The sequence below is a fragment of the Sesamum indicum genome, linkage group LG8, assembly GCF_026168435.1.
Source record: "Sesamum indicum cultivar Baizhima isolate 11 linkage group LG8, ASM2616843v1, whole genome shotgun sequence".
Classification (NCBI taxonomy): domain Eukaryota; kingdom Viridiplantae; phylum Streptophyta; class Magnoliopsida; order Lamiales; family Pedaliaceae; genus Sesamum; species Sesamum indicum.
In genome coordinates this window covers 1,584,071-1,602,193 of record NC_142664.1, presented here as the reverse complement: position 1 = coordinate 1,602,193, position 18,123 = coordinate 1,584,071, and the positions used below count along the sequence as shown (strand labels likewise).

General features: G+C 37.1%; 1 protein-coding gene across 2 annotated transcripts; it reads left to right on the top strand.

Annotated features, from left to right (window-relative positions):
- The first annotated feature begins 4,714 nt into the window (after positions 1 to 4,714).
- Positions 4,715 to 14,251, top strand: SWI2 (switch 2). Of its 2 annotated transcripts, none has more exons than XM_011087085.3 (8): positions 4,715 to 5,201; positions 6,118 to 6,224; positions 9,103 to 10,021; positions 10,979 to 11,226; positions 12,526 to 12,652; positions 12,733 to 13,008; positions 13,186 to 13,456; positions 13,720 to 14,251. In XM_011087085.3, the coding sequence occupies exons 1-8, from the start codon at positions 4,815 to 4,817 to the stop codon at positions 14,046 to 14,048; spliced, it is 2,664 nt and encodes an 887-aa protein (XP_011085387.1). In that variant the 5' UTR covers positions 4,715 to 4,814; the 3' UTR covers positions 14,049 to 14,251. The 2 variants fall into 2 exon arrangements, with proteins under 2 accessions (XP_011085387.1, XP_011085388.1); XM_011087086.3 differs by having other exon boundaries at positions 5,075 to 5,209.
- The last annotated feature ends 3,872 nt before the right edge of the window (positions 14,252 to 18,123 follow it).

Here is an 18,123-nt window from a genome sequence, read left to right as displayed (position 1 = left end):
AAATAAAGATCAATGTTTGCCCTGTGAAATCTGTCCTCAAGCTAAGTAGCAGAGATTGTCTTTTCCTCTAAGTAATTCATCTTCCCAAAGCATTTTTTATCTATTACATGTAGACTTTTGGGGACCCACAACCAACATTCTATGTCTAAATGTACCTACATGTTAACAATAGTAGATGATCAAAGTAGATGCACCTGGACCTTCTTAATGCAACACAAATCACAGTCTGCAAGCATGCTAATCAACTTTCATAAAATGATCTTAACTCAATTTAATGAAAGAATCATAATTACAAGAACTGATAATGGGATCGAATTATATCACTGTCAAAATTTCTTTAAAGAAGAAGAAATTATACATAAAACAACATGTGTATATACCCCACAACAAAATGGCATTATAGAAAGAAAGCATAAACACCTTTTGCAAGTGACAAGATCATTAATGTTTCAGTCAAATTTGCCTAAAGTATTTTGGACAGATACAATTTTAACAGCAACATACATCATAAATAGAATACCGACACTAATTTTAAAGTGGAAAAATCCTTATGAAATACTCTTCAATAAACCTGTAGATTACAGTCATTTTAGAACATTTGGTTGTTTATGCTTTGCTACAAATACACTGCTAAATAAATCTAAATTTGATCCAAGGGCTTTGAAATGGAGTTTTTTTGGATATGCTAATAATAAAGAAGGATACAAATGGAATGGTTTCAATAAAAGAACAATTGTGGTGTCAAGAGATGTAACATTCCAAGAAGACACATTTCCTTATATAGGACAACAAACTGACCCTATAACTTGTTCTATCCCAACAATAGGTTCTGAAATTGACCAAGACCTTTTGGATAATACTGAGCAATACTGCAGAGCTACAACAAGATATTAATTATACAAAAAAAATTAGAAAACTTACCACAAGAAGAAGCTGTGGATCTGCAACTAGGAGAAACTGAGGGACTGAGGAGATCATCTAGGACTATTTCTAAGCCTGCTAGATACCAAGATTTTGTATGTACATATACCTCAGAAGAGTCAGATATTCCCATAGCTACTCATTTAGCTTCTATGCAATCTTCATTTCTTGTTGCATCTTCACATTTGCAGGAACCAAAACTTTTGCACAGATTGTTTAGAAAAAGGAATGGAGGGATGCAATGACTGCTGAATTAAAAGCTCTAGAAAAGAGTAACACTTGGGAGGTTACAATGCTTCCACAACACAGAAAAGCAATAGGTTGTAAATGGGTATTTAAACTTAAATTGAAATCAGATGGCTCTATAGAAAGGTATAAGGCTAGATTAGTTGCCAAGGAGTATAATCAGATAGCAGGAGTAGATTATATAGACAGCTTCTCACCTGTAGCAAAGGCTGTAACAGTCAGGATCTTATTGGTTGTTGCTGCTAAACTACAATGGCATATACATCAGTTACACATTAATAATGCATTTTTTCATGGATTTCTAGATAAAGAGCTTCACATGCAAGCTCCTAAAGGCTATTCGGTTCCTAAGGGGCATGTTTGCAAGCTAAAGAGATCACTTTATGGACTCAAACAAGCTTCAGAGCAATGGAATCAAGAGCTTACCACCAAATTGCAGGCTTTTGGCTTTATTCAATCCAGACATGACTATGACCTCTTCACTAAGGTTACTTAAGTAGGTTTATTTTGTTTATTTGTCTATGCGAATGATGTTTTAATTGCAGGGCCTACAGAGGAAGTAATTACATAGACAAAACTTTATCTAGATAAGTTATTCACTATCGAGGATTTTGGTTCAGCAAGATACTTCCTAGGCTTGGAAATTGCGACATCTAGTAAAGATCTTACTATCACACAGACCAAGTATAGTGAAGATATTATTGTAGATTCAGGTCTGCTCAAGCTAAGGAAACTAGCATTCCACTACCATTAGGAATCAAGTTGACAGCATATGCAGAAGAACAATTGGCCATCCTAAAGCTTACAGAAGACTGTTGGGGAGACTGCTTTATCTAAGTTTCAGCAAACCTAATATCTGCCATGCTCCATAGCAGTTAAGTCAATATATGCAGCATCCATGCAAGCAACATTGGGATGCAGCTATACATCTTGTTAGGTACTTGAAGGGTACAGTCAGTAGAGGGTTGTTTTTCTCTGCAGCTGGAGATTTTTGCCTAACTTCTTATTGTGATGCTGATTGGGCTACTTGCAAAGACACAAGGAGCTCCTTAACTGGTTATCGCATATTTCTTGGAGGAAGTTTGATTTCATGGAAAACAAAGAAGCAGGCAACAATCTCACGTACTACAATTGAAGTCGATACTTGGATATACAATGTTCTTTGAGATTAGATACAAGTTCCAACTCCAATTCCTTTCCTCTGTGATAATCAAGTGGCTATTTACATCATTGAAAATCCAATTTTTCATGAGGACTAAAAACCTAGAAATTGATTGTCATATAGTTGGAGACAAGTATAAACAAGGCTTTCTTGCACCTTGGCACGTTCCATCCAAGGACCAATAACTGATATATTAACTAAGGCACTTCCAGGTCCAAGTTTTATGTCCCTTGTCTCCAAGTTAGGACTGATCAAAGTTTTTGATAAGTCCCACTTGAGGAGGGGTTGTAAAGACTCGAGTTTCATGCTTATGCAACTCTCACATGCGTTCACTCTGTTCTGATGATGAAGAGAAGAAGTGCCCAGTATATTTCCACAAGAAGCATTCTTATCAGTTGCACGTTTATTACATGTACAAATACAAGTGTGAGTTTCTTAGTCGTGATCATGTCTTTTACTTTATTGAATTAGTCTAGTTAGTCAATGGAGGTTAGTATGTTAATGGTAATTAATTCAATTAAACATGAAAGGCAGAACTTTGCTTCTGCTTCGTACTATAACACTGTAGCTGCTTCTTCTTCCTCTTCTTGAAAATAATTGCTTGCTTTATGAAAGATTTATCAACAATGGATTGCAGCTGCTCGTTTGTTCCAGCTTCTGATTTCTTTACGATTGGCTTTGTAATTGTAGATGACAGTGGCTGTAGGATTCACAACAGAAGATTGGGGGAGTCTTCCATCAGAAATCACACATTTGAGTTTTGCTGACATTCATATATGAGTTGATTTATGGTTGTCATATAAAGTGAGTTCATATAACAATTTTTTGTCATATGAGTAACATAAGCTATTAATAATTGAGGGTAAATTGCACTTTACTCCCTCAACATATTAAGATTCAAAGTAAACTCCTTATATATAAATATATATATATATATGATAAATTATAATAAGCTCTCTAAGATTCCACATAATTGTAAATACTTGATTATTTACATATCCCTCAAAGTATTGGAGGCTAATAGGGAGGATCTTGTAGTTGAGCTTTACAAGACTAGATATCTCACATGGGGTTCAGTAGTTTAGTCAATTTTTGCAAAATCCCTGCAAGGAGTATTGGGATGCAGCTCTACACTCAGTACAATGTTTAAAGGCTTCCCAATCAACAAGTTTGTATTGCCCTTCTTACAATGAGTTTCAACTGATTGCCTTCCATGATATAGACTGGGCAGCATGTGTGGACACTAGAAGATCTTTGTAAGGGTATTGCATTTTCTCCATCTCGTGGAAATCCACGAAGCAAACAACAGTCTCAAGGTCTGTTGCAGAAGCTGAGCATCCGCGGTATGTGATTTGACTTGGATCACATACTCTGCTGGAAGACCTTGGCATCAACGTGAAAACACCAATACCATTCTTTTGTGACAACAAAGCTGCATTTGCAAATCCGGTATTTCATAAAAGATAAAACCTGAAAATAGACTATCACATTGTGAAGGACAAGTACAAAGAGGGTTTTTTTCAACCAACACATGTTTCATCCAAGATGCAAGTGGCAGACTTGCTTACAAAGCCCCTTGCAAATCCATCTTTCTTGCCAAGTTAGCCTTGGTATCTCTACCCCAAGTCGTACTTCCAGAATTATGGTCTCAGCATCACAAGGAGCAACACTCGCACGTATACAGAGGCGACAAGCAATGTAGCAAGGAGTGTATTAAGCCACCCTTGAGTAGTACTTAGTAATTAGGACTCTCCTACAATCTTGTTGTGCATAAAGACGCATTAGTATAATTGAAAGAGCAACTTACCTGTTATTTCTTCCCTTATTTTCTCAGCACACAATTTTAGTTAATTAAGTTTCTTGGCTTAACAATCACAAGTTTCTTTTGTTAGATTAGGTGGTTAGGGTTAATTAATACACCTTACCTCACACTATTTAATTTCATAAAATATCCTTTTCTCTAACTATTTAATTTTATAAAAATTAATTATAAAGTGTACAAATCTTAGATAATTTTTTTATTTATAAATAATAAATAATATAATTTTAAAAAATATTTTATGTAAATTATGCACATACGTGCAACACTTACTAATTTAAATAATACAACCTTGGCGAGTAAATAAAAGGGAGAATTATACTGTTTTTTGCTAAGTAACTAAAATTTGAAGTAAATAAGTCGGTAATAAGTCAATTGACGATAAATATTAATTTATATTTATTAATATCAATAAATTTAATAATTTTGACTAATGAAAAACTCGTTTGTTAAATAAAAATAAATCTTAAAAATATTAAATAATTTTTTAAATTATAAAAGATTTACTAATAATATTACTAAATTTGATGGGACGTAATAAAAAACTCAAACCTGGTCGGCGACGGCGAGTTGGCGGTTGGTTACAATAAGCTGAAAATAAACACACTGGATTTCAACATACTCTTTCTCTCTTTCAAAATTTCTGACCATCTCCATCCATTCGTCATGTCATTCAACGCTTTCAAAGAGGCACTCAGGCCCTGCAAAACCAATTCTTCATCTTCATCCTCCTCTTCTTCACAAATTCAAATTCCCCTAGAGTTTGACTCCTCAATTGTATCGAGAAAGCCCCCTAAATCCTCCCTCACTCGTCAGCTTTTGCGCCTTCAGGAAGATACTGCTTCCCGTCCGCAAATCCAACTGAAAAGCTTACGGAGAGAGTTCAATTTGAATTCTAGCAGTGAAAATGATGATATTTGTAGAGCTGAGGAGGAGAAAGGGAAGGAAAGTGGACAGGAAGATCCCAAGTTGGAGTCTTTTCGTCACCTTGACCACGCTGGACATTATGAGCCTCTTGTTCTGTCTCTACCGGGCGAAATTCCTGTGGTACAGGTGATGTTGTGAGTGCCCATTTGTTAAAAATTCAAGATGTTTGCCTTTGTTTTGTTTATTTTTAGGTAACGTATATATATTTAACACCTTCTTTCTCTTTTTGGTATTCAATTTTGTTTGTTCACCTCTAACAACATCAGTGATGGTCTTGAGACACATGGAAAGTTTTCTTCTCGTAAATTGGAGGGCTTTCTTTTGAATCTCAACATTGTCGTTTTGTTGCTCCATCTTCAACTACTGGCATTTTCTTAAATGACTGTGGTTTGATGTGTGTGCTTGATTGGTGCGGTTCTATGTCAAAAAATTTTGGCGTTATTGCTATTGCTACGATACGCTTGACATAATATGTAGTGTTTATAGTTCATTTATTTCTTCTAATTTGCATGAAAAAGTGTTTGATTTCTTATATATATATGTTTGTGTCCCAAAGTCCCTTAACTGCAAGGAGGAAGGGGACAATCAGAAATAACCCGTGTTTAGGAAAGAATTGCCTGCAAAAGGGTGTAATTTATCCGTTTTATTGGTGAAAAACCTTACTTGGTCCGTTGCAGAGAAAGGAGGGAGATTAGTTATAGTCTTTAGCACTAAACTTGACACATCATGATTGTACTCTGATTCTCACCCCAATCACTCAGCAATAACTTTTTTGTAATTGTTGAAAATGAAATTCCTTATGCTTTTGTGTTATTGTCCTTGTTGTAGAGATGGTGTTTATTGTGTAAGGACTAAATGTAGGCTCGTGAAGTTGGTTTCACTAATAGGAACACTAGGCACACCTTTAAATTAGCTTATTTAGCAATTTTGGTTGGCCATGCTACATATAATACAAATTCTACATGCACATGTATTTTTTTGTGGTGTACTTTGAATGTTGAAAAGATCCTATGTTTATTTTGTTATTTAACAATTTTTTCAGGTTCCTGCTTCTGTAAATAGTAGACTTCTGGAACATCAGAGAGAAGGAGTGAAGTTTTTGTATAATTTGTACAGGAACAGCCATGGAGGAATTCTAGGAGATGACATGTAAGTTTCTGTTTCAGCTTTTGTCACATTTGCTACGTAGAAGGGATTGTGAAGATAAATGTTTGGTACCTATTTTGTTTTCATCAGCAGCCTTTTCTTTTGCTGCACTATTTGCTTTGTCATTTTTCCTTTTCTTGTTCTCCTGACAAATCATATGCAGCTCTAATCTTTTCTTGATTAAGCTATTCAACAAGGTATGTTAACCTAGAATCCTTGTTTTTGCACTTCCAAGTGCACAGACTTTGATAGGAGGTTGTGAGAATCTTTTGTTGCTTTTCTGGAGATACTGATTCTACTGAAGCTGCAACTCTTTTTGTAGGCGCTTCTTTCTTTTCTACTGATATTGTATTACGACTAGAGATCTGCCGCACTTCCAATACTGGCTTTTTGCCGACTATACAATGTATTTTGAGGACCTCAAAGCCTTAAACATTTTAGCAACTTAAGAAATTCCTGGAAGTATTATAGACTAAAAACATAAATTATTTTGAAATCGGGGTTATGTTGTCCCAACTGGCTTTTGGAAATTGCACCTCAGGTGATTCAACAAAGAATGTCAGCAATTGCCTACTACCTGAACAGATGAGATATTCCTTATATATGTAACTCTTATTAGAATGCATACAAATTGCCTCGATAGTAATCTGATTTTCGTCAAAAGAGTACTTGAACTTTTTACACATCAATCCGCATATGAAAAGAACACACTTTTTACATATCACCATGTCCATTATCCGAAATTATATCACTAATAAGATGCAAAGGAGCAATCAAACCAAAACGTGATGCCTTTTGGGTGTTAATTAAACTATTCCTGGTTTACATTATCATCATCTCCACCCTCCCAATCCATGATGCACTAACCAGCTATTTGATTACCCAACTTCCACTACATGTCAATGTATAAGAAGGCTAAAATAATTTCTTCTACATAATCCAACTATTGCCTTCTCTTGATGTCATGTGCATTCAGTGCTCATTCATTGGTCTATAGTAGTAAATCTGGTTGTTGGAAATACTTATGTTTACATGGGTAAAGTTACATGCAAAATGTTTTAAGTTCCAGGTCTTTCATAAGTACAAAAGCCTCTGCTCTAAGTTGTTCCATTAAAAATATCTAGTTAGAAGACATTGGCTGATCATTGTGCCCTTGCAACTTAAAAATTAAAACAAAAATTGTCAAATTATCAGTTTATAAGTAATCATCTTGCCCATGGTTGTCTTTTGCTTATATGTTTTTGAAGGGTGTACTTTCAATGTGTTATAGGTAAAGGATATACTTGTAATAAGTCCTTAATTAAATTTGATTGTTCTGAAGAATGAAAATGTTTCAAATGTAAACCTCATTTTTTACTTGCCAATTATGAATAAAAGTCAGATATTGAAGTTGAGCTTTAAGAATTGACTCAATCTCAATTTTTATTATTCTAGTCCACTAAGAGGCACATTGTTACAAAGTATAAATTGATTTTTCCCCTCTACTTCCCTCCATGAGTTACCCCTCGTGTCTCTCCATCTCTTTCTCCCTTTCTCTTTTTTCCTGCTCCTTACTACCATCACCTCATCTTCCTCCTCTCTGCCTCTGAAGCTGCCTATCTTCTCATTTCTGGACTTCTCCTTCTCTCTCTGTCATTGTCGTCCTGCCTTGTTTTATTATCACATTTACGCTCTCTCTTCAGCCACCCTCTTCTCTCTTTTCCTCCTCTATGCTGTCTGTCTTCCTCCTTACAGCGTACACTTCGCTACATACTTCCAAGTGTGCATAGTGAAAGGCAAGACAATCATACAAAAGGTACTCCAATAACTCACTTTTCTTTTACAATTTCAAGATTTATTGTTAGCCTATCTTATATTTGAGAATGCCAAGAAATAGTAAACAAAGGCTAATATCTATCCCCGAAGAACTGATTTTTTTCCACTTGGTGGTTATACTTTTGGAACAATGTTTCATTAACTTTTCCCCCTCTTTTTACTTATTACAAAACACCTACCTCTAAGTGTTACATGATTACATCTTACAAAGGGAATATTTTTATCAGTAATATATGAAGATAATTTGGGTGGGGGCTAAAATAAGCTCAGTAAATGTTTTTCTAAATCTTCATTTTCGAAAACCCTAATGACAGGGAAAGCTTGATACACTTGATAAACTTAGATGGGAAGTTTTTGCAATTATGAAAGAACAAGGAATGGTAATTTAATTATTTCAAAGGGGAGGTAAGCATCTGTATCTCCATCTTAATGCGATTTTCGTACGTTATGACTTAGTGGGCTGCGGTATGGGCTAAATGCTTTGTGCTTGTGCCCGTTTCTTCGGCATTCATTGAAGTGGCATCTCCTAGGATTTGTTCTGTGAAGGACTGATTACCCATCAGATGGGGATCCTCTTTAATGAATTATTGTTTGGTTGTACATAATAGAGGGGTAGTCATGTGATAAAACTGTTCAAAGAGGTCTTAGCGAAAGTGAAAACAGCCATCTAATTACCCTATCAGCTTCATATTTTCCAGTTCTCTTAGTAGCTTGTCGAAATGAAAATAATATTCTGGATCAGCTGTTGCTTCTGAACAGGAGCTGATTGTGATTCTTAATTAATATTTGCATCTTAATCTCTTTTTGATATCTGATAAACCCATTACAACTCATGGTCCCACTTGTTATGGAGCATAGTTAAATTTGCATGTAATATTATGAAAGCATTGTTATGGTCCCATATCTGAAAGTTTCTGGTTGGTGATTATGGTTTCGCTATCAGTTACATTTTTATATTCTTCTTCTTGGTTTATTTGCTACTTATACTTCTATTTCCATCTCTCATCATATTTAAGCTAATTCTTTCTACGTTTCTTTTTTGGATTTGATGATGTGCTTGCATCAGGGGATTGGGAAAGACCATTCAGACAATTGCTTTCTTGGCTGCTGTTTTTGGAAAGGGTTCAGAGCCTGACTTAACACCTCAGAAGGGAAAACTGAAGAAGGGTCCTGTACTGATCATTTGCCCAAGTTCTGTTATTCTTAACTGGGAAAGTGAATTTTCTAAATGGTCCACATTTAGTGTTTCTGTTTACCATGGGCCAAATCGTGATTTAATAATGGACAAACTAGAAGCAAATGATGTTGAGATTCTTATAACCAGCTTTGACACATATAGGATACAAGGAAGCATTTTGTCAGATATCCAGTGGGAGATTGTGGTTATTGATGAGGCACATAGACTTAAGAATGAAAAATCGAAACTGTATATAGAATGTTTGAAGATTAGAACCCTGAAGCGATATGGTCTTACAGGAACTATAATGCAGAACAAAATAATGGAATTATTCAATCTATTTGACTTGGTGGTACCTGGTAAGTTGGGGACACGGGAACATTTTCGAGAATTTTATGATGAACCTCTCAAGCATGGGCAGAGGTCAAGTGCTCCACAACGATTTATCCAAGTTGCTAATGAGAGAAAAGAACACTTGTTGTTAGTACTACGAAAATATATGCTTAGAAGGACAAAAGAAGAAACGATAGGGCATCTTATGATGGGGAAGGAAGATAATGTTGTATTTTGTGCCATGAGTGAGTTGCAAAAACGGGTTTATCTCAGGGTATTGCAGCTACCTGACATCCAATGTCTTGTTAATAAGGACCTTCCATGCAGTTGTGGGAGCCCTCTTAAACAAGTTGAATGTTGCAAAAGGACAGTTCCAAATGGTCTTGTCTGGCCTTATCTTCATAGGGAGAATCCGGAGGGTTGTGATTCTTGCCCTTTTTGCCTTGTCCTTCCATGCCTGGTCAAGCTTCAGCAGGTATCTATTTCTGGTGGACTTTTTCTGTATATTTGCTGGCTCTTTCTAAATAAGCGATTATGGTGACAATTGCCTAATGGATTACTATAATTTGAGTGGATTACTATAATTTGAGTAAAATTATTGTGATAGTGGGAATAGGAAAAGGATGGGCGTAAAAAATGAAATGGAATGTATCCCACATATAAAGACTTATTAGCTTTTTTTCGGCATGATTATCAGTTGATCGGCTATGATGATTGTGAATGTTCTTTCTATATGAAAGAGTGGTTAATTTCTTGCTTTTGATGAAGCATACTGTGTCTGAGTTCTTTTCGTGTTCTCTAGGTTAAATTTTTTCTCCACAGTTTTAACTTTTTTGGTTTGCTTTAGGGATCATAAATCCTGCTCCGTGCCTCCTTTTGAGTTGTTAAAGAAGGCAAGAGTGTTAATTTTATTTCTGTTTCAACTAATCTGTCTTTTAGCATCGTAGTTCTTATTTGCATTGAGGGGAACTTGCCAATTATCTAGTTTGGTTTTCGGTTACTTTATATAAGTATAGTCCCAATTCAGATTCAGAAGAAAAAGACGATTATTATAACTGGAGTTAAGGAAGGTTTTCCCCTGTTTAAACTGAAGATAACGGCCCTGGGTTGGATGGAGCATACTGAATAATATTGAGTATAACTATCTCCAGCTGTATTAATCATTTATTCTCCATGATACAACCGAAATAAGCTATTAATATTGTTTTTTACTTTTCCTTTTGGGAAAATAGCTAGGTCCGGTTTGAGTGTGCCATTACATTCTGATAGTACACCACCATTAGTGTTGGAATTGAAGATTTACTGGGTCTATTTTAATAGGAGAATGATGCTAATAGCAGAACATAGCTTTCAGCATTGTTTCTTCTAAGGTTTACCTTCCTTCTTTTGTACTTTCCATTTCACTTTTGGTACATTATGTGACTTACAACAGATAAGCAATCACCTGGAGCTTATCAAGCCTAATCCAAAAGATGACCGAGAGAAGCAAAGCAAGGATGCAGAATTTGCTGCTGCTGTATTTGATATTGATAGTGAGTTAGTGGGAGGTACCAGCCAAAATGATAGTTTCGTGGGTGTGAGTGATGTTAGACATTGTGGAAAAATGAGAGCTTTGGAGAGATTGATGCATTCCTGGATTTCCATTGGTGACAAGATTCTTCTCTTCAGTTATTCAGTGAGGTAATTGCTGGAAAACCACATTTCCCTGCCTCAAGGGGTGTATTCTACTTGGTGCAACTCAGGCTCCAATTGCTCCTAGTATATTTCATCGTGGTTATTGTGATTGGAATAAACAAGATGCAATTGGAGATTAAAAAAAGCTAATGTTGAAGGGGGAGAGAAAATTGGAAAGCAGAGACAAGAAAGCTACCAAGATTATTTGATCTTGCAGTAAATTATGCATCTGAAAAACTACAAGTAATTTTAGCATGCATGTCCAAAGCTTATTTTTGCAGATGTAATCTAATTAATAAGGGCCCGAATGTCTTGAAATATCTTTCTTTGATATGATTGTTGATTAGAATAATCTTTTATTCAGACAGTGCGGTATTGACAAGTGAAAGGGAACGAAAATCAGGGGAGTTGTCAAGCTGCACATCTACCTGTCAACTGAAGCATAACTTTCAGAAAACTGCTGTGCGTGAAATATTTTATTGAATTACAGTAGCTGAATAGGATTATCTTTCATTGTCACATAATTGGCTGTCCTTTTATGAACTTGTATTGCTTTCACTTTGAAAATATGAGATCTGATGCATGAATTCTGGAATATGCAATAGCAGCCTATATGCAAGCTTTTCTGCAAGAGCCAGCCAGCGGTTATAGTTTTCTGATGGGGAGTTTACTATATGCATTTGCTCTTATTGTGTTAGATTACTATGACTGGGAGCATCATTATTTTCTTGTTTGGGAGGTATTCTTTATTTTTCTACTCGACTTTGTAAGCATTTTCTGAGTCGTAAAATGTACAGAGCTATGAGGCCCTGCCAGCACCCTCTCTTCTCATGGTCCAAAATGTCATTGTGACTTAAGCCCACAAGTCATATAGAACGCAGCACGCATTGCCTCCCCTTTGTTCATCTCTGAAAATGTAATTCTGTCTCATTGTCTGATCCTTTTTTATTGGCTATCTTTATGGTGGCATTGCATAGCCCACTTTTAGATTCAGCCTTACATTAACCTTGGTTGTGATTGAGTATTTTTCGTGCTCATAATAACATCTAATGCTGCTATAGGACACAGCACATTGCCTGCTCCTATCATGGAGGCTACCTTCATCTCTGACAAAACAATTCTGTCTCATTGCCTTTGTTTTTGCTCTATTTTTTTTGGGGGGTGTATCACTCTCTTTTAGTTCATTTTTCCATTTGCCTCTGTCATCATTGAGTGTTTTCTCGTGTTCATTAAGCACATCTATGCTGCTGAAAGATGTTGGTTTGTGTCACATGTACTCTTACCAAAGAATGTGTTGTCTAGCAGGATGCTGGATATACTTGAAAAGTTCATAATACGCAAAGGCTATAGCTTTTCAAGACTAGATGGTTCTACTCCAGCTAGTCAGCGCCAGTCTCTTGTAGATGACTTTAACTCAAGTCCAAGTAAACAGGTAAAAGTTTCATAACAGACACGAGGTTGGAGTGTAATTATGTTTAATCTTTTAATGAAAAGCTGAACTTCTGATTTCAGGTATTCCTGATTTCGACTAGAGCTGGTGGACTTGGTCTAAATCTTGTTAGTGCAAATCGGGTAGTAATATTCGATCCAAACTGGAACCCTGCTCAGGATTTACAGGCGCAAGATCGGTCATTTCGTTTTGGTCAGAAACGGCATGTAACTGTTTTCCGTCTTCTTGCAGCAGGTTCTCTTGAGGAACTTGTCTACATGAGGCAGGTATATAAGCAACAGTTATCAAATATTGCTGTTGCTGGGAAAGTGGAAAAGCGATACTTTGAAGGCGTACAGGTAGAGAACCCCTGTGTGTCTTGCTGTTTCAAAATTCTGTTTGTTTGTCTTGACGTTTGCATAGAAAGCTGCTTGCTTTGTTCCAAATTTCTACCAGCATATAGTCATGTATTTCATCATTCCAACTCATTTGAAAGATGTTTTTATTCTATCTCCCCCTTATTTTGAACTTTGAAGGATTGCAAGAAGTTTCAGGGCGAGCTGTTTGGTATCTGCAATTTGTTCCGTGATCTTTCTGATAAGCTTTTCACAAGTGAGATCCTGGAATTCCATGAGAAAGAAGAAAAAGAATACAATCACATTCGTAATGCTGAGCTTGACTTGACTGAACTTGGCATCGATTTTGATCCTCAGAAAAAAACAGCTGCTAGGAAATCAGTGATATATGCAAGTAATGATCCTAAGGATAAGAGGAAGACAAGACTCAATCCAGTGCTTGAAGATCTTGGTGAGTTTGATTACTTCCCAGTTTTTGTGTTCTTGTAACTTTTTGTCTATTGTTCCATGAAGAATATACACTGTGTGAATTGGGCAAATATTCTATAGCTGGGAGCATGTAGATTCACAGCGAGAGGGTCCATAGTTTTGTCTCAAGGGAGTTGTCTATTAAGACACTCTGAGTACTTTAATTCTGATAGTATATATAAATGTAACTGTTTGGTTTCTATTTTCTGTTTTCTCAACTAAACTAATTTTGCTTTCTTCTTTTAGGTGTTGTATATTCTCATCGCAATGAAGACATTGTTAACTTTGGATCTGGGATCCAGGTGGAGGGAAAACCGAGCATGGGCTTAAAGGAAGATGTGAATCAGCCATGCTCCCCTGCTGAGGAAAGAAAAGAATCAGATGCAGATGAAGTTGGAGTAAAGGAGACTTCTGAAGTTTCTGATTCATCCAAGAGAAGGAAAAGTGACCATTGCAGCCTTCTTGCTCTGCTCATGGGCATGGAGGAGGTTGAATTAAACAAGTTATTACTTTCAGATCCTCCAGAGTGTCAAGAACCGCTTCAGGAAAATGAGGATCAGATTCCTAATGGCTGAGAAGTCTTCTTTCTTTGTGCTTGGCAAATCCCCACTGTTTCAAATTTGCATAGATGTACAGGTAATGTTATCTCTTTGAACCAGATATGTACATTGTAGTTGTGGTCATTGTAAGCTGGAAAAAAGTGACATTGTTGTCAATATGCTATGTGGTATGATTTAATGTTTTGAGTATGATGTTAAGAATGTTAGTTTCTCTGTAACACACCGGTCATGGTGGGCACATTGATCAAGAATGCCTTGTTGGCATGTTTGCTAAAGTGAGTCCCAAACCTGAAACTGTTGTGTACCTTGGAATTAAAAGTCAATTGCACTTTCATTCAAGATCTAGCCTATCGCACTCGATCGGTAAACTCAATGCAATTATCACCATTTGTATCTTCTACAAAACCCCAAAAGGACTGTTAATCAAGTTGTGGTGATCCTCACCTGAGAAGCAGTGGCTGCCTGCTGCCGCAGCAAAACCACAAACGGATGGTCTGTCCTGGGGTTTGTTGTGAAACGCATGGGCACTTGTGGACTTGCGAAGATTGGAATTCACAGCCGCATTTAGTGTTGGAAAGCGGAAGCTAAATTACATTGACTATGAAGAATGTATCGGTTCTTCTGATGGTGTACAGCAGAGGAAAAACAAGATCACAATTTTAACAACCTTAATGTGGCAAATTTCAAATCAACGGTTTTCCTGATGGTGTACACTGAAGTTTTTCACTATACCATTTGTTGGAACATCATTGAAAATATATAATTCGTCATTTTATATGGCTGTACAATAATTACCATTGATCCATAATCTTGATTCAATGAAAACTATGACTTGAAGAACCAGTAGGGAAGGTGGGGGGAGGGTTCACAATGATCAAATTCACGTCTGCAACAATTGGAGCACAAAAGGATACATATACGATATGACTTTTCATACGTTTGTTTTGTAATGGCGCATGAGTTGTTGTGTTATTGCACATGATTTGTTAGCAAGTAGGAGTTTTGGTTATGCTCAAAAAACGTTTATGCATATTTTGTTAGAATTAATATCTTAACTTATCAATGTGCTGCCTAGATCCAATTGGATCCAACAACGACTTCAAGTCAATGCTGCCTAGACCCAATTGGATCCAACAACGACCCCTAGACCCAATTGGATCCAACAACGACCTCAAGCCAATGTGCTGCCTAGACCCAATTGGATCCAACAACGACCTCAAGCCATTTCTCGAATTGATGCCACTATCTCCTTTTTGAACTCTTTGGATCAATCCAATTGATTTGTAATTAATGTACCATATCTCCTGGGTAGTTTAGAAATTCTAGCCAGCCTTCTCAAAATTCGAGTATACTATGTATAGGTGCTTGCACTGTCATAGGTGGTGAATCACTCTAGTCTTCAAGTTGTAACCCTTCACTTTGAGTATCCAAGAATATTTTGTTTCTTGATACAGAAGACTTTTTGTTTTGAAAGGGCATTGAATTAGTAACTCATAGTTTCTTGTTGGATAGCCAAAAGAACCGTATAAAATGGATCTTGTATCCCACTTAACTTTCACTAGTCTCTTAAGGTAGGCAAGACACTCCCATATCCTTAGATATTTGTAAGAAGATGTCATATTCATTCCATATCCCATATGGCATTCATATATATGTTGATGGTATTTATTTATTTACAAGGGTAAAAAGGTAATCTTTTACATACAAATCATACAATAAAAACATACACCTTATCATACTACATAATTTTCAACACCACTATAAATACTCAAAAATATTATCTTTTATGAGGTAGGACTATTCATTGATTTGACCTCTCATACTTGTAAAAAACTCTCTCAAAATCGACATTGATTCACTTGGTACGCAATCGTGTCGTGGGCAAAATTTCTATTTCATCCTTTTGTTAAAATCAAAACCACATCATTGACGCCGTCTGTAGGTAAAATTTGTCTCGACACTGAGAATGCAAAATTTGTCCCTTTTGGACACGATCAACAAAGCTCAAGTGAACAGGGCGAAACAAGAACCTCTTCGCGAACAGTCGCCACCTCAGGAGGTGACCCCCTACCTCATGAACAAGCTCCCCACAAGGGGAGATCCCCACCATGTCGACAATCTCCACCCGCGCCTCCCAGGAGAACACTCCCCCCGAAAGTTCCACCTCAAGAACCGATGGTCCAACTGACACAAAAGGCTTTGTTGATCCTAATTCGCAATGCATCTACTCGAGCGGCGGCACAAACCGTGGCCCAATTTGTAGCATAACAACCCGTGAACCCCGCCCCCTCCTTCCCCTCGCAGAAGTCGAGAATTATCCTCGGCTCCCGAGGAGGAGGAGCATAGGTAAGAGGAAGTGAACAGCAAAATCTCTCGACCTGAGGGTGCACAGACCCAAGATCAAAACCCCACAATCGAGAATCATTAGCTCCCCTACCGCTTAGGAGAGCCGAGGATCCTTATTTGCTATGGGCTGTCGCCCCTCATCGGCGAAGCCCTTTCTCCTCCACAATTTTACCGAAGTACTTCCAATGGGTGTCAAAGTATCAAATATGTCAGAATACGATGGAACAGGGGACCCGCAAGAACACTTGGACAAATTTATGCTAAATCGATTGGTACGACTTGAGTGACGCTGCCTATTGCAAGGTCTTCCGCACCACTCTCTCTAAACGTGTTTTAGCATGGTTCAACCAACTGCAGGCTAGTACTATCTCCAGCCTCGAGTAGTTGACTCAACTTTTTTTGCATCACTTCTCCATGCAAGAAAGTCCCGAGAACGGCCGCATATTTGTTCACCATTCGCTAGAGAGAAAATGAACCATTAAGAGATTACGTTGAAAGGTTTGTATAGGCAGTGCACGAGGTGCCGCATGTCAATCACGAGTTGTTGGCCAATATAATTCTACAAAATTTGCTACTAGGAAGATTAAAAGAATCTATAGCTGCAAAACCCCTAGCTCTCTAGAAGACTTACTCATGCGATCACAAAAATTTATTAGAATTGAGGAGTCCAATATTTTAGACACTTCCCTTGGGTCAAGAGGAAAGGTCAAGAAGCGGACATTGTCTTAAAGGGTTCTTGATAAGGGGATATTGCCTCAAAGGATATTTATTCATATCCCAGAGTCGGTCTTTTACCAATTTCAAAGGGATATAAAGTTTTCGGGACAACATTATTAACGGAGATCTCAATGAAGTTCCGTCTATGGGGTTCCAGGGCAATAGCGGCTTTTGCCTATAGGCAAATGACGATTTTTGCCTCTAGGGTCCTCTTGAAACTATAGGGATCTCTACGTCTAAATTAATTTGGTTTGTGACTACGACAAGAAAACTAACTTCATTACTTAAAACTCGTAATACAATGTCTTAGGAAAAACCAAAAGGGTAAAAGGATATGTTAAGCTACTACTCGAGTTTTTTCATATTACAAGTGAAAGTCAAAAAATAATTTTTCCCACGTAGGGTCACTCGGCCCACGGTCAAATTGACGTCCTTGTTGGATGGTGGTTGATATATTCCTTCAAATGTTTCCATTGGATCAATTTTTCTATCTCATTCTTCAGGTGATGGCATTCCTCCATCGCGTGCCCTCTGTCCCAGTGAAAACAACAATACTTATCGAATTTGAGTCTGTTGGGGTTATCTTTCATCTTTTTCAGCCATTGACTGATTAGCCCTTGTTGTTCCGCCACAACTAATATCTCCCCACTAGATGCATTCAAGGGGCTGTAGTGCGTGAACCCCATCGTTGGTAAATGTTTGTGCTCTAAAGTGTACGATAGAGTCAACTGGAATTTCCTCCTTACAGTTCTGCAGAAGATGGGTTTCCCTCACAAATTCCTCACTCTTATCAAGCATGCCATCCAAAACTATTAGTTTACTATTCTTGTTAATGGAGAAACGACATAATTTTTTAAATTATTTTAGGGTTTAAGACAAGGGGATCCACTCTCCTCAGCTCTCTTTATTCTATCAGCAGAAACACTCTCAAGAGGCCTCGATCTCCTCTTTAATGAGAACCCCGGTATGTTCTATCATACTAACTGCAAGGTTAAGATATCATATCTTTCATACTCCGATTATGATA

Coding starts and splice junctions, on each gene's coding strand:
- SWI2 (XM_011087085.3), top strand. CDS start 4,815: ATGTCATTCAACGCTTTCAAAGAGGCACTCAGGCCCTGCAAAACCAAT. Junction 6,225..9,102: donor GGAATTCTAGGAGATGACAT/GTAAGTTTCTGT, acceptor TGCTTGCATCAG/GGGATTGGGAAAGACCATTC. Junction 10,022..10,978: donor GCCTGGTCAAGCTTCAGCAG/GTATCTATTTCT, acceptor GACTTACAACAG/ATAAGCAATCACCTGGAGCT.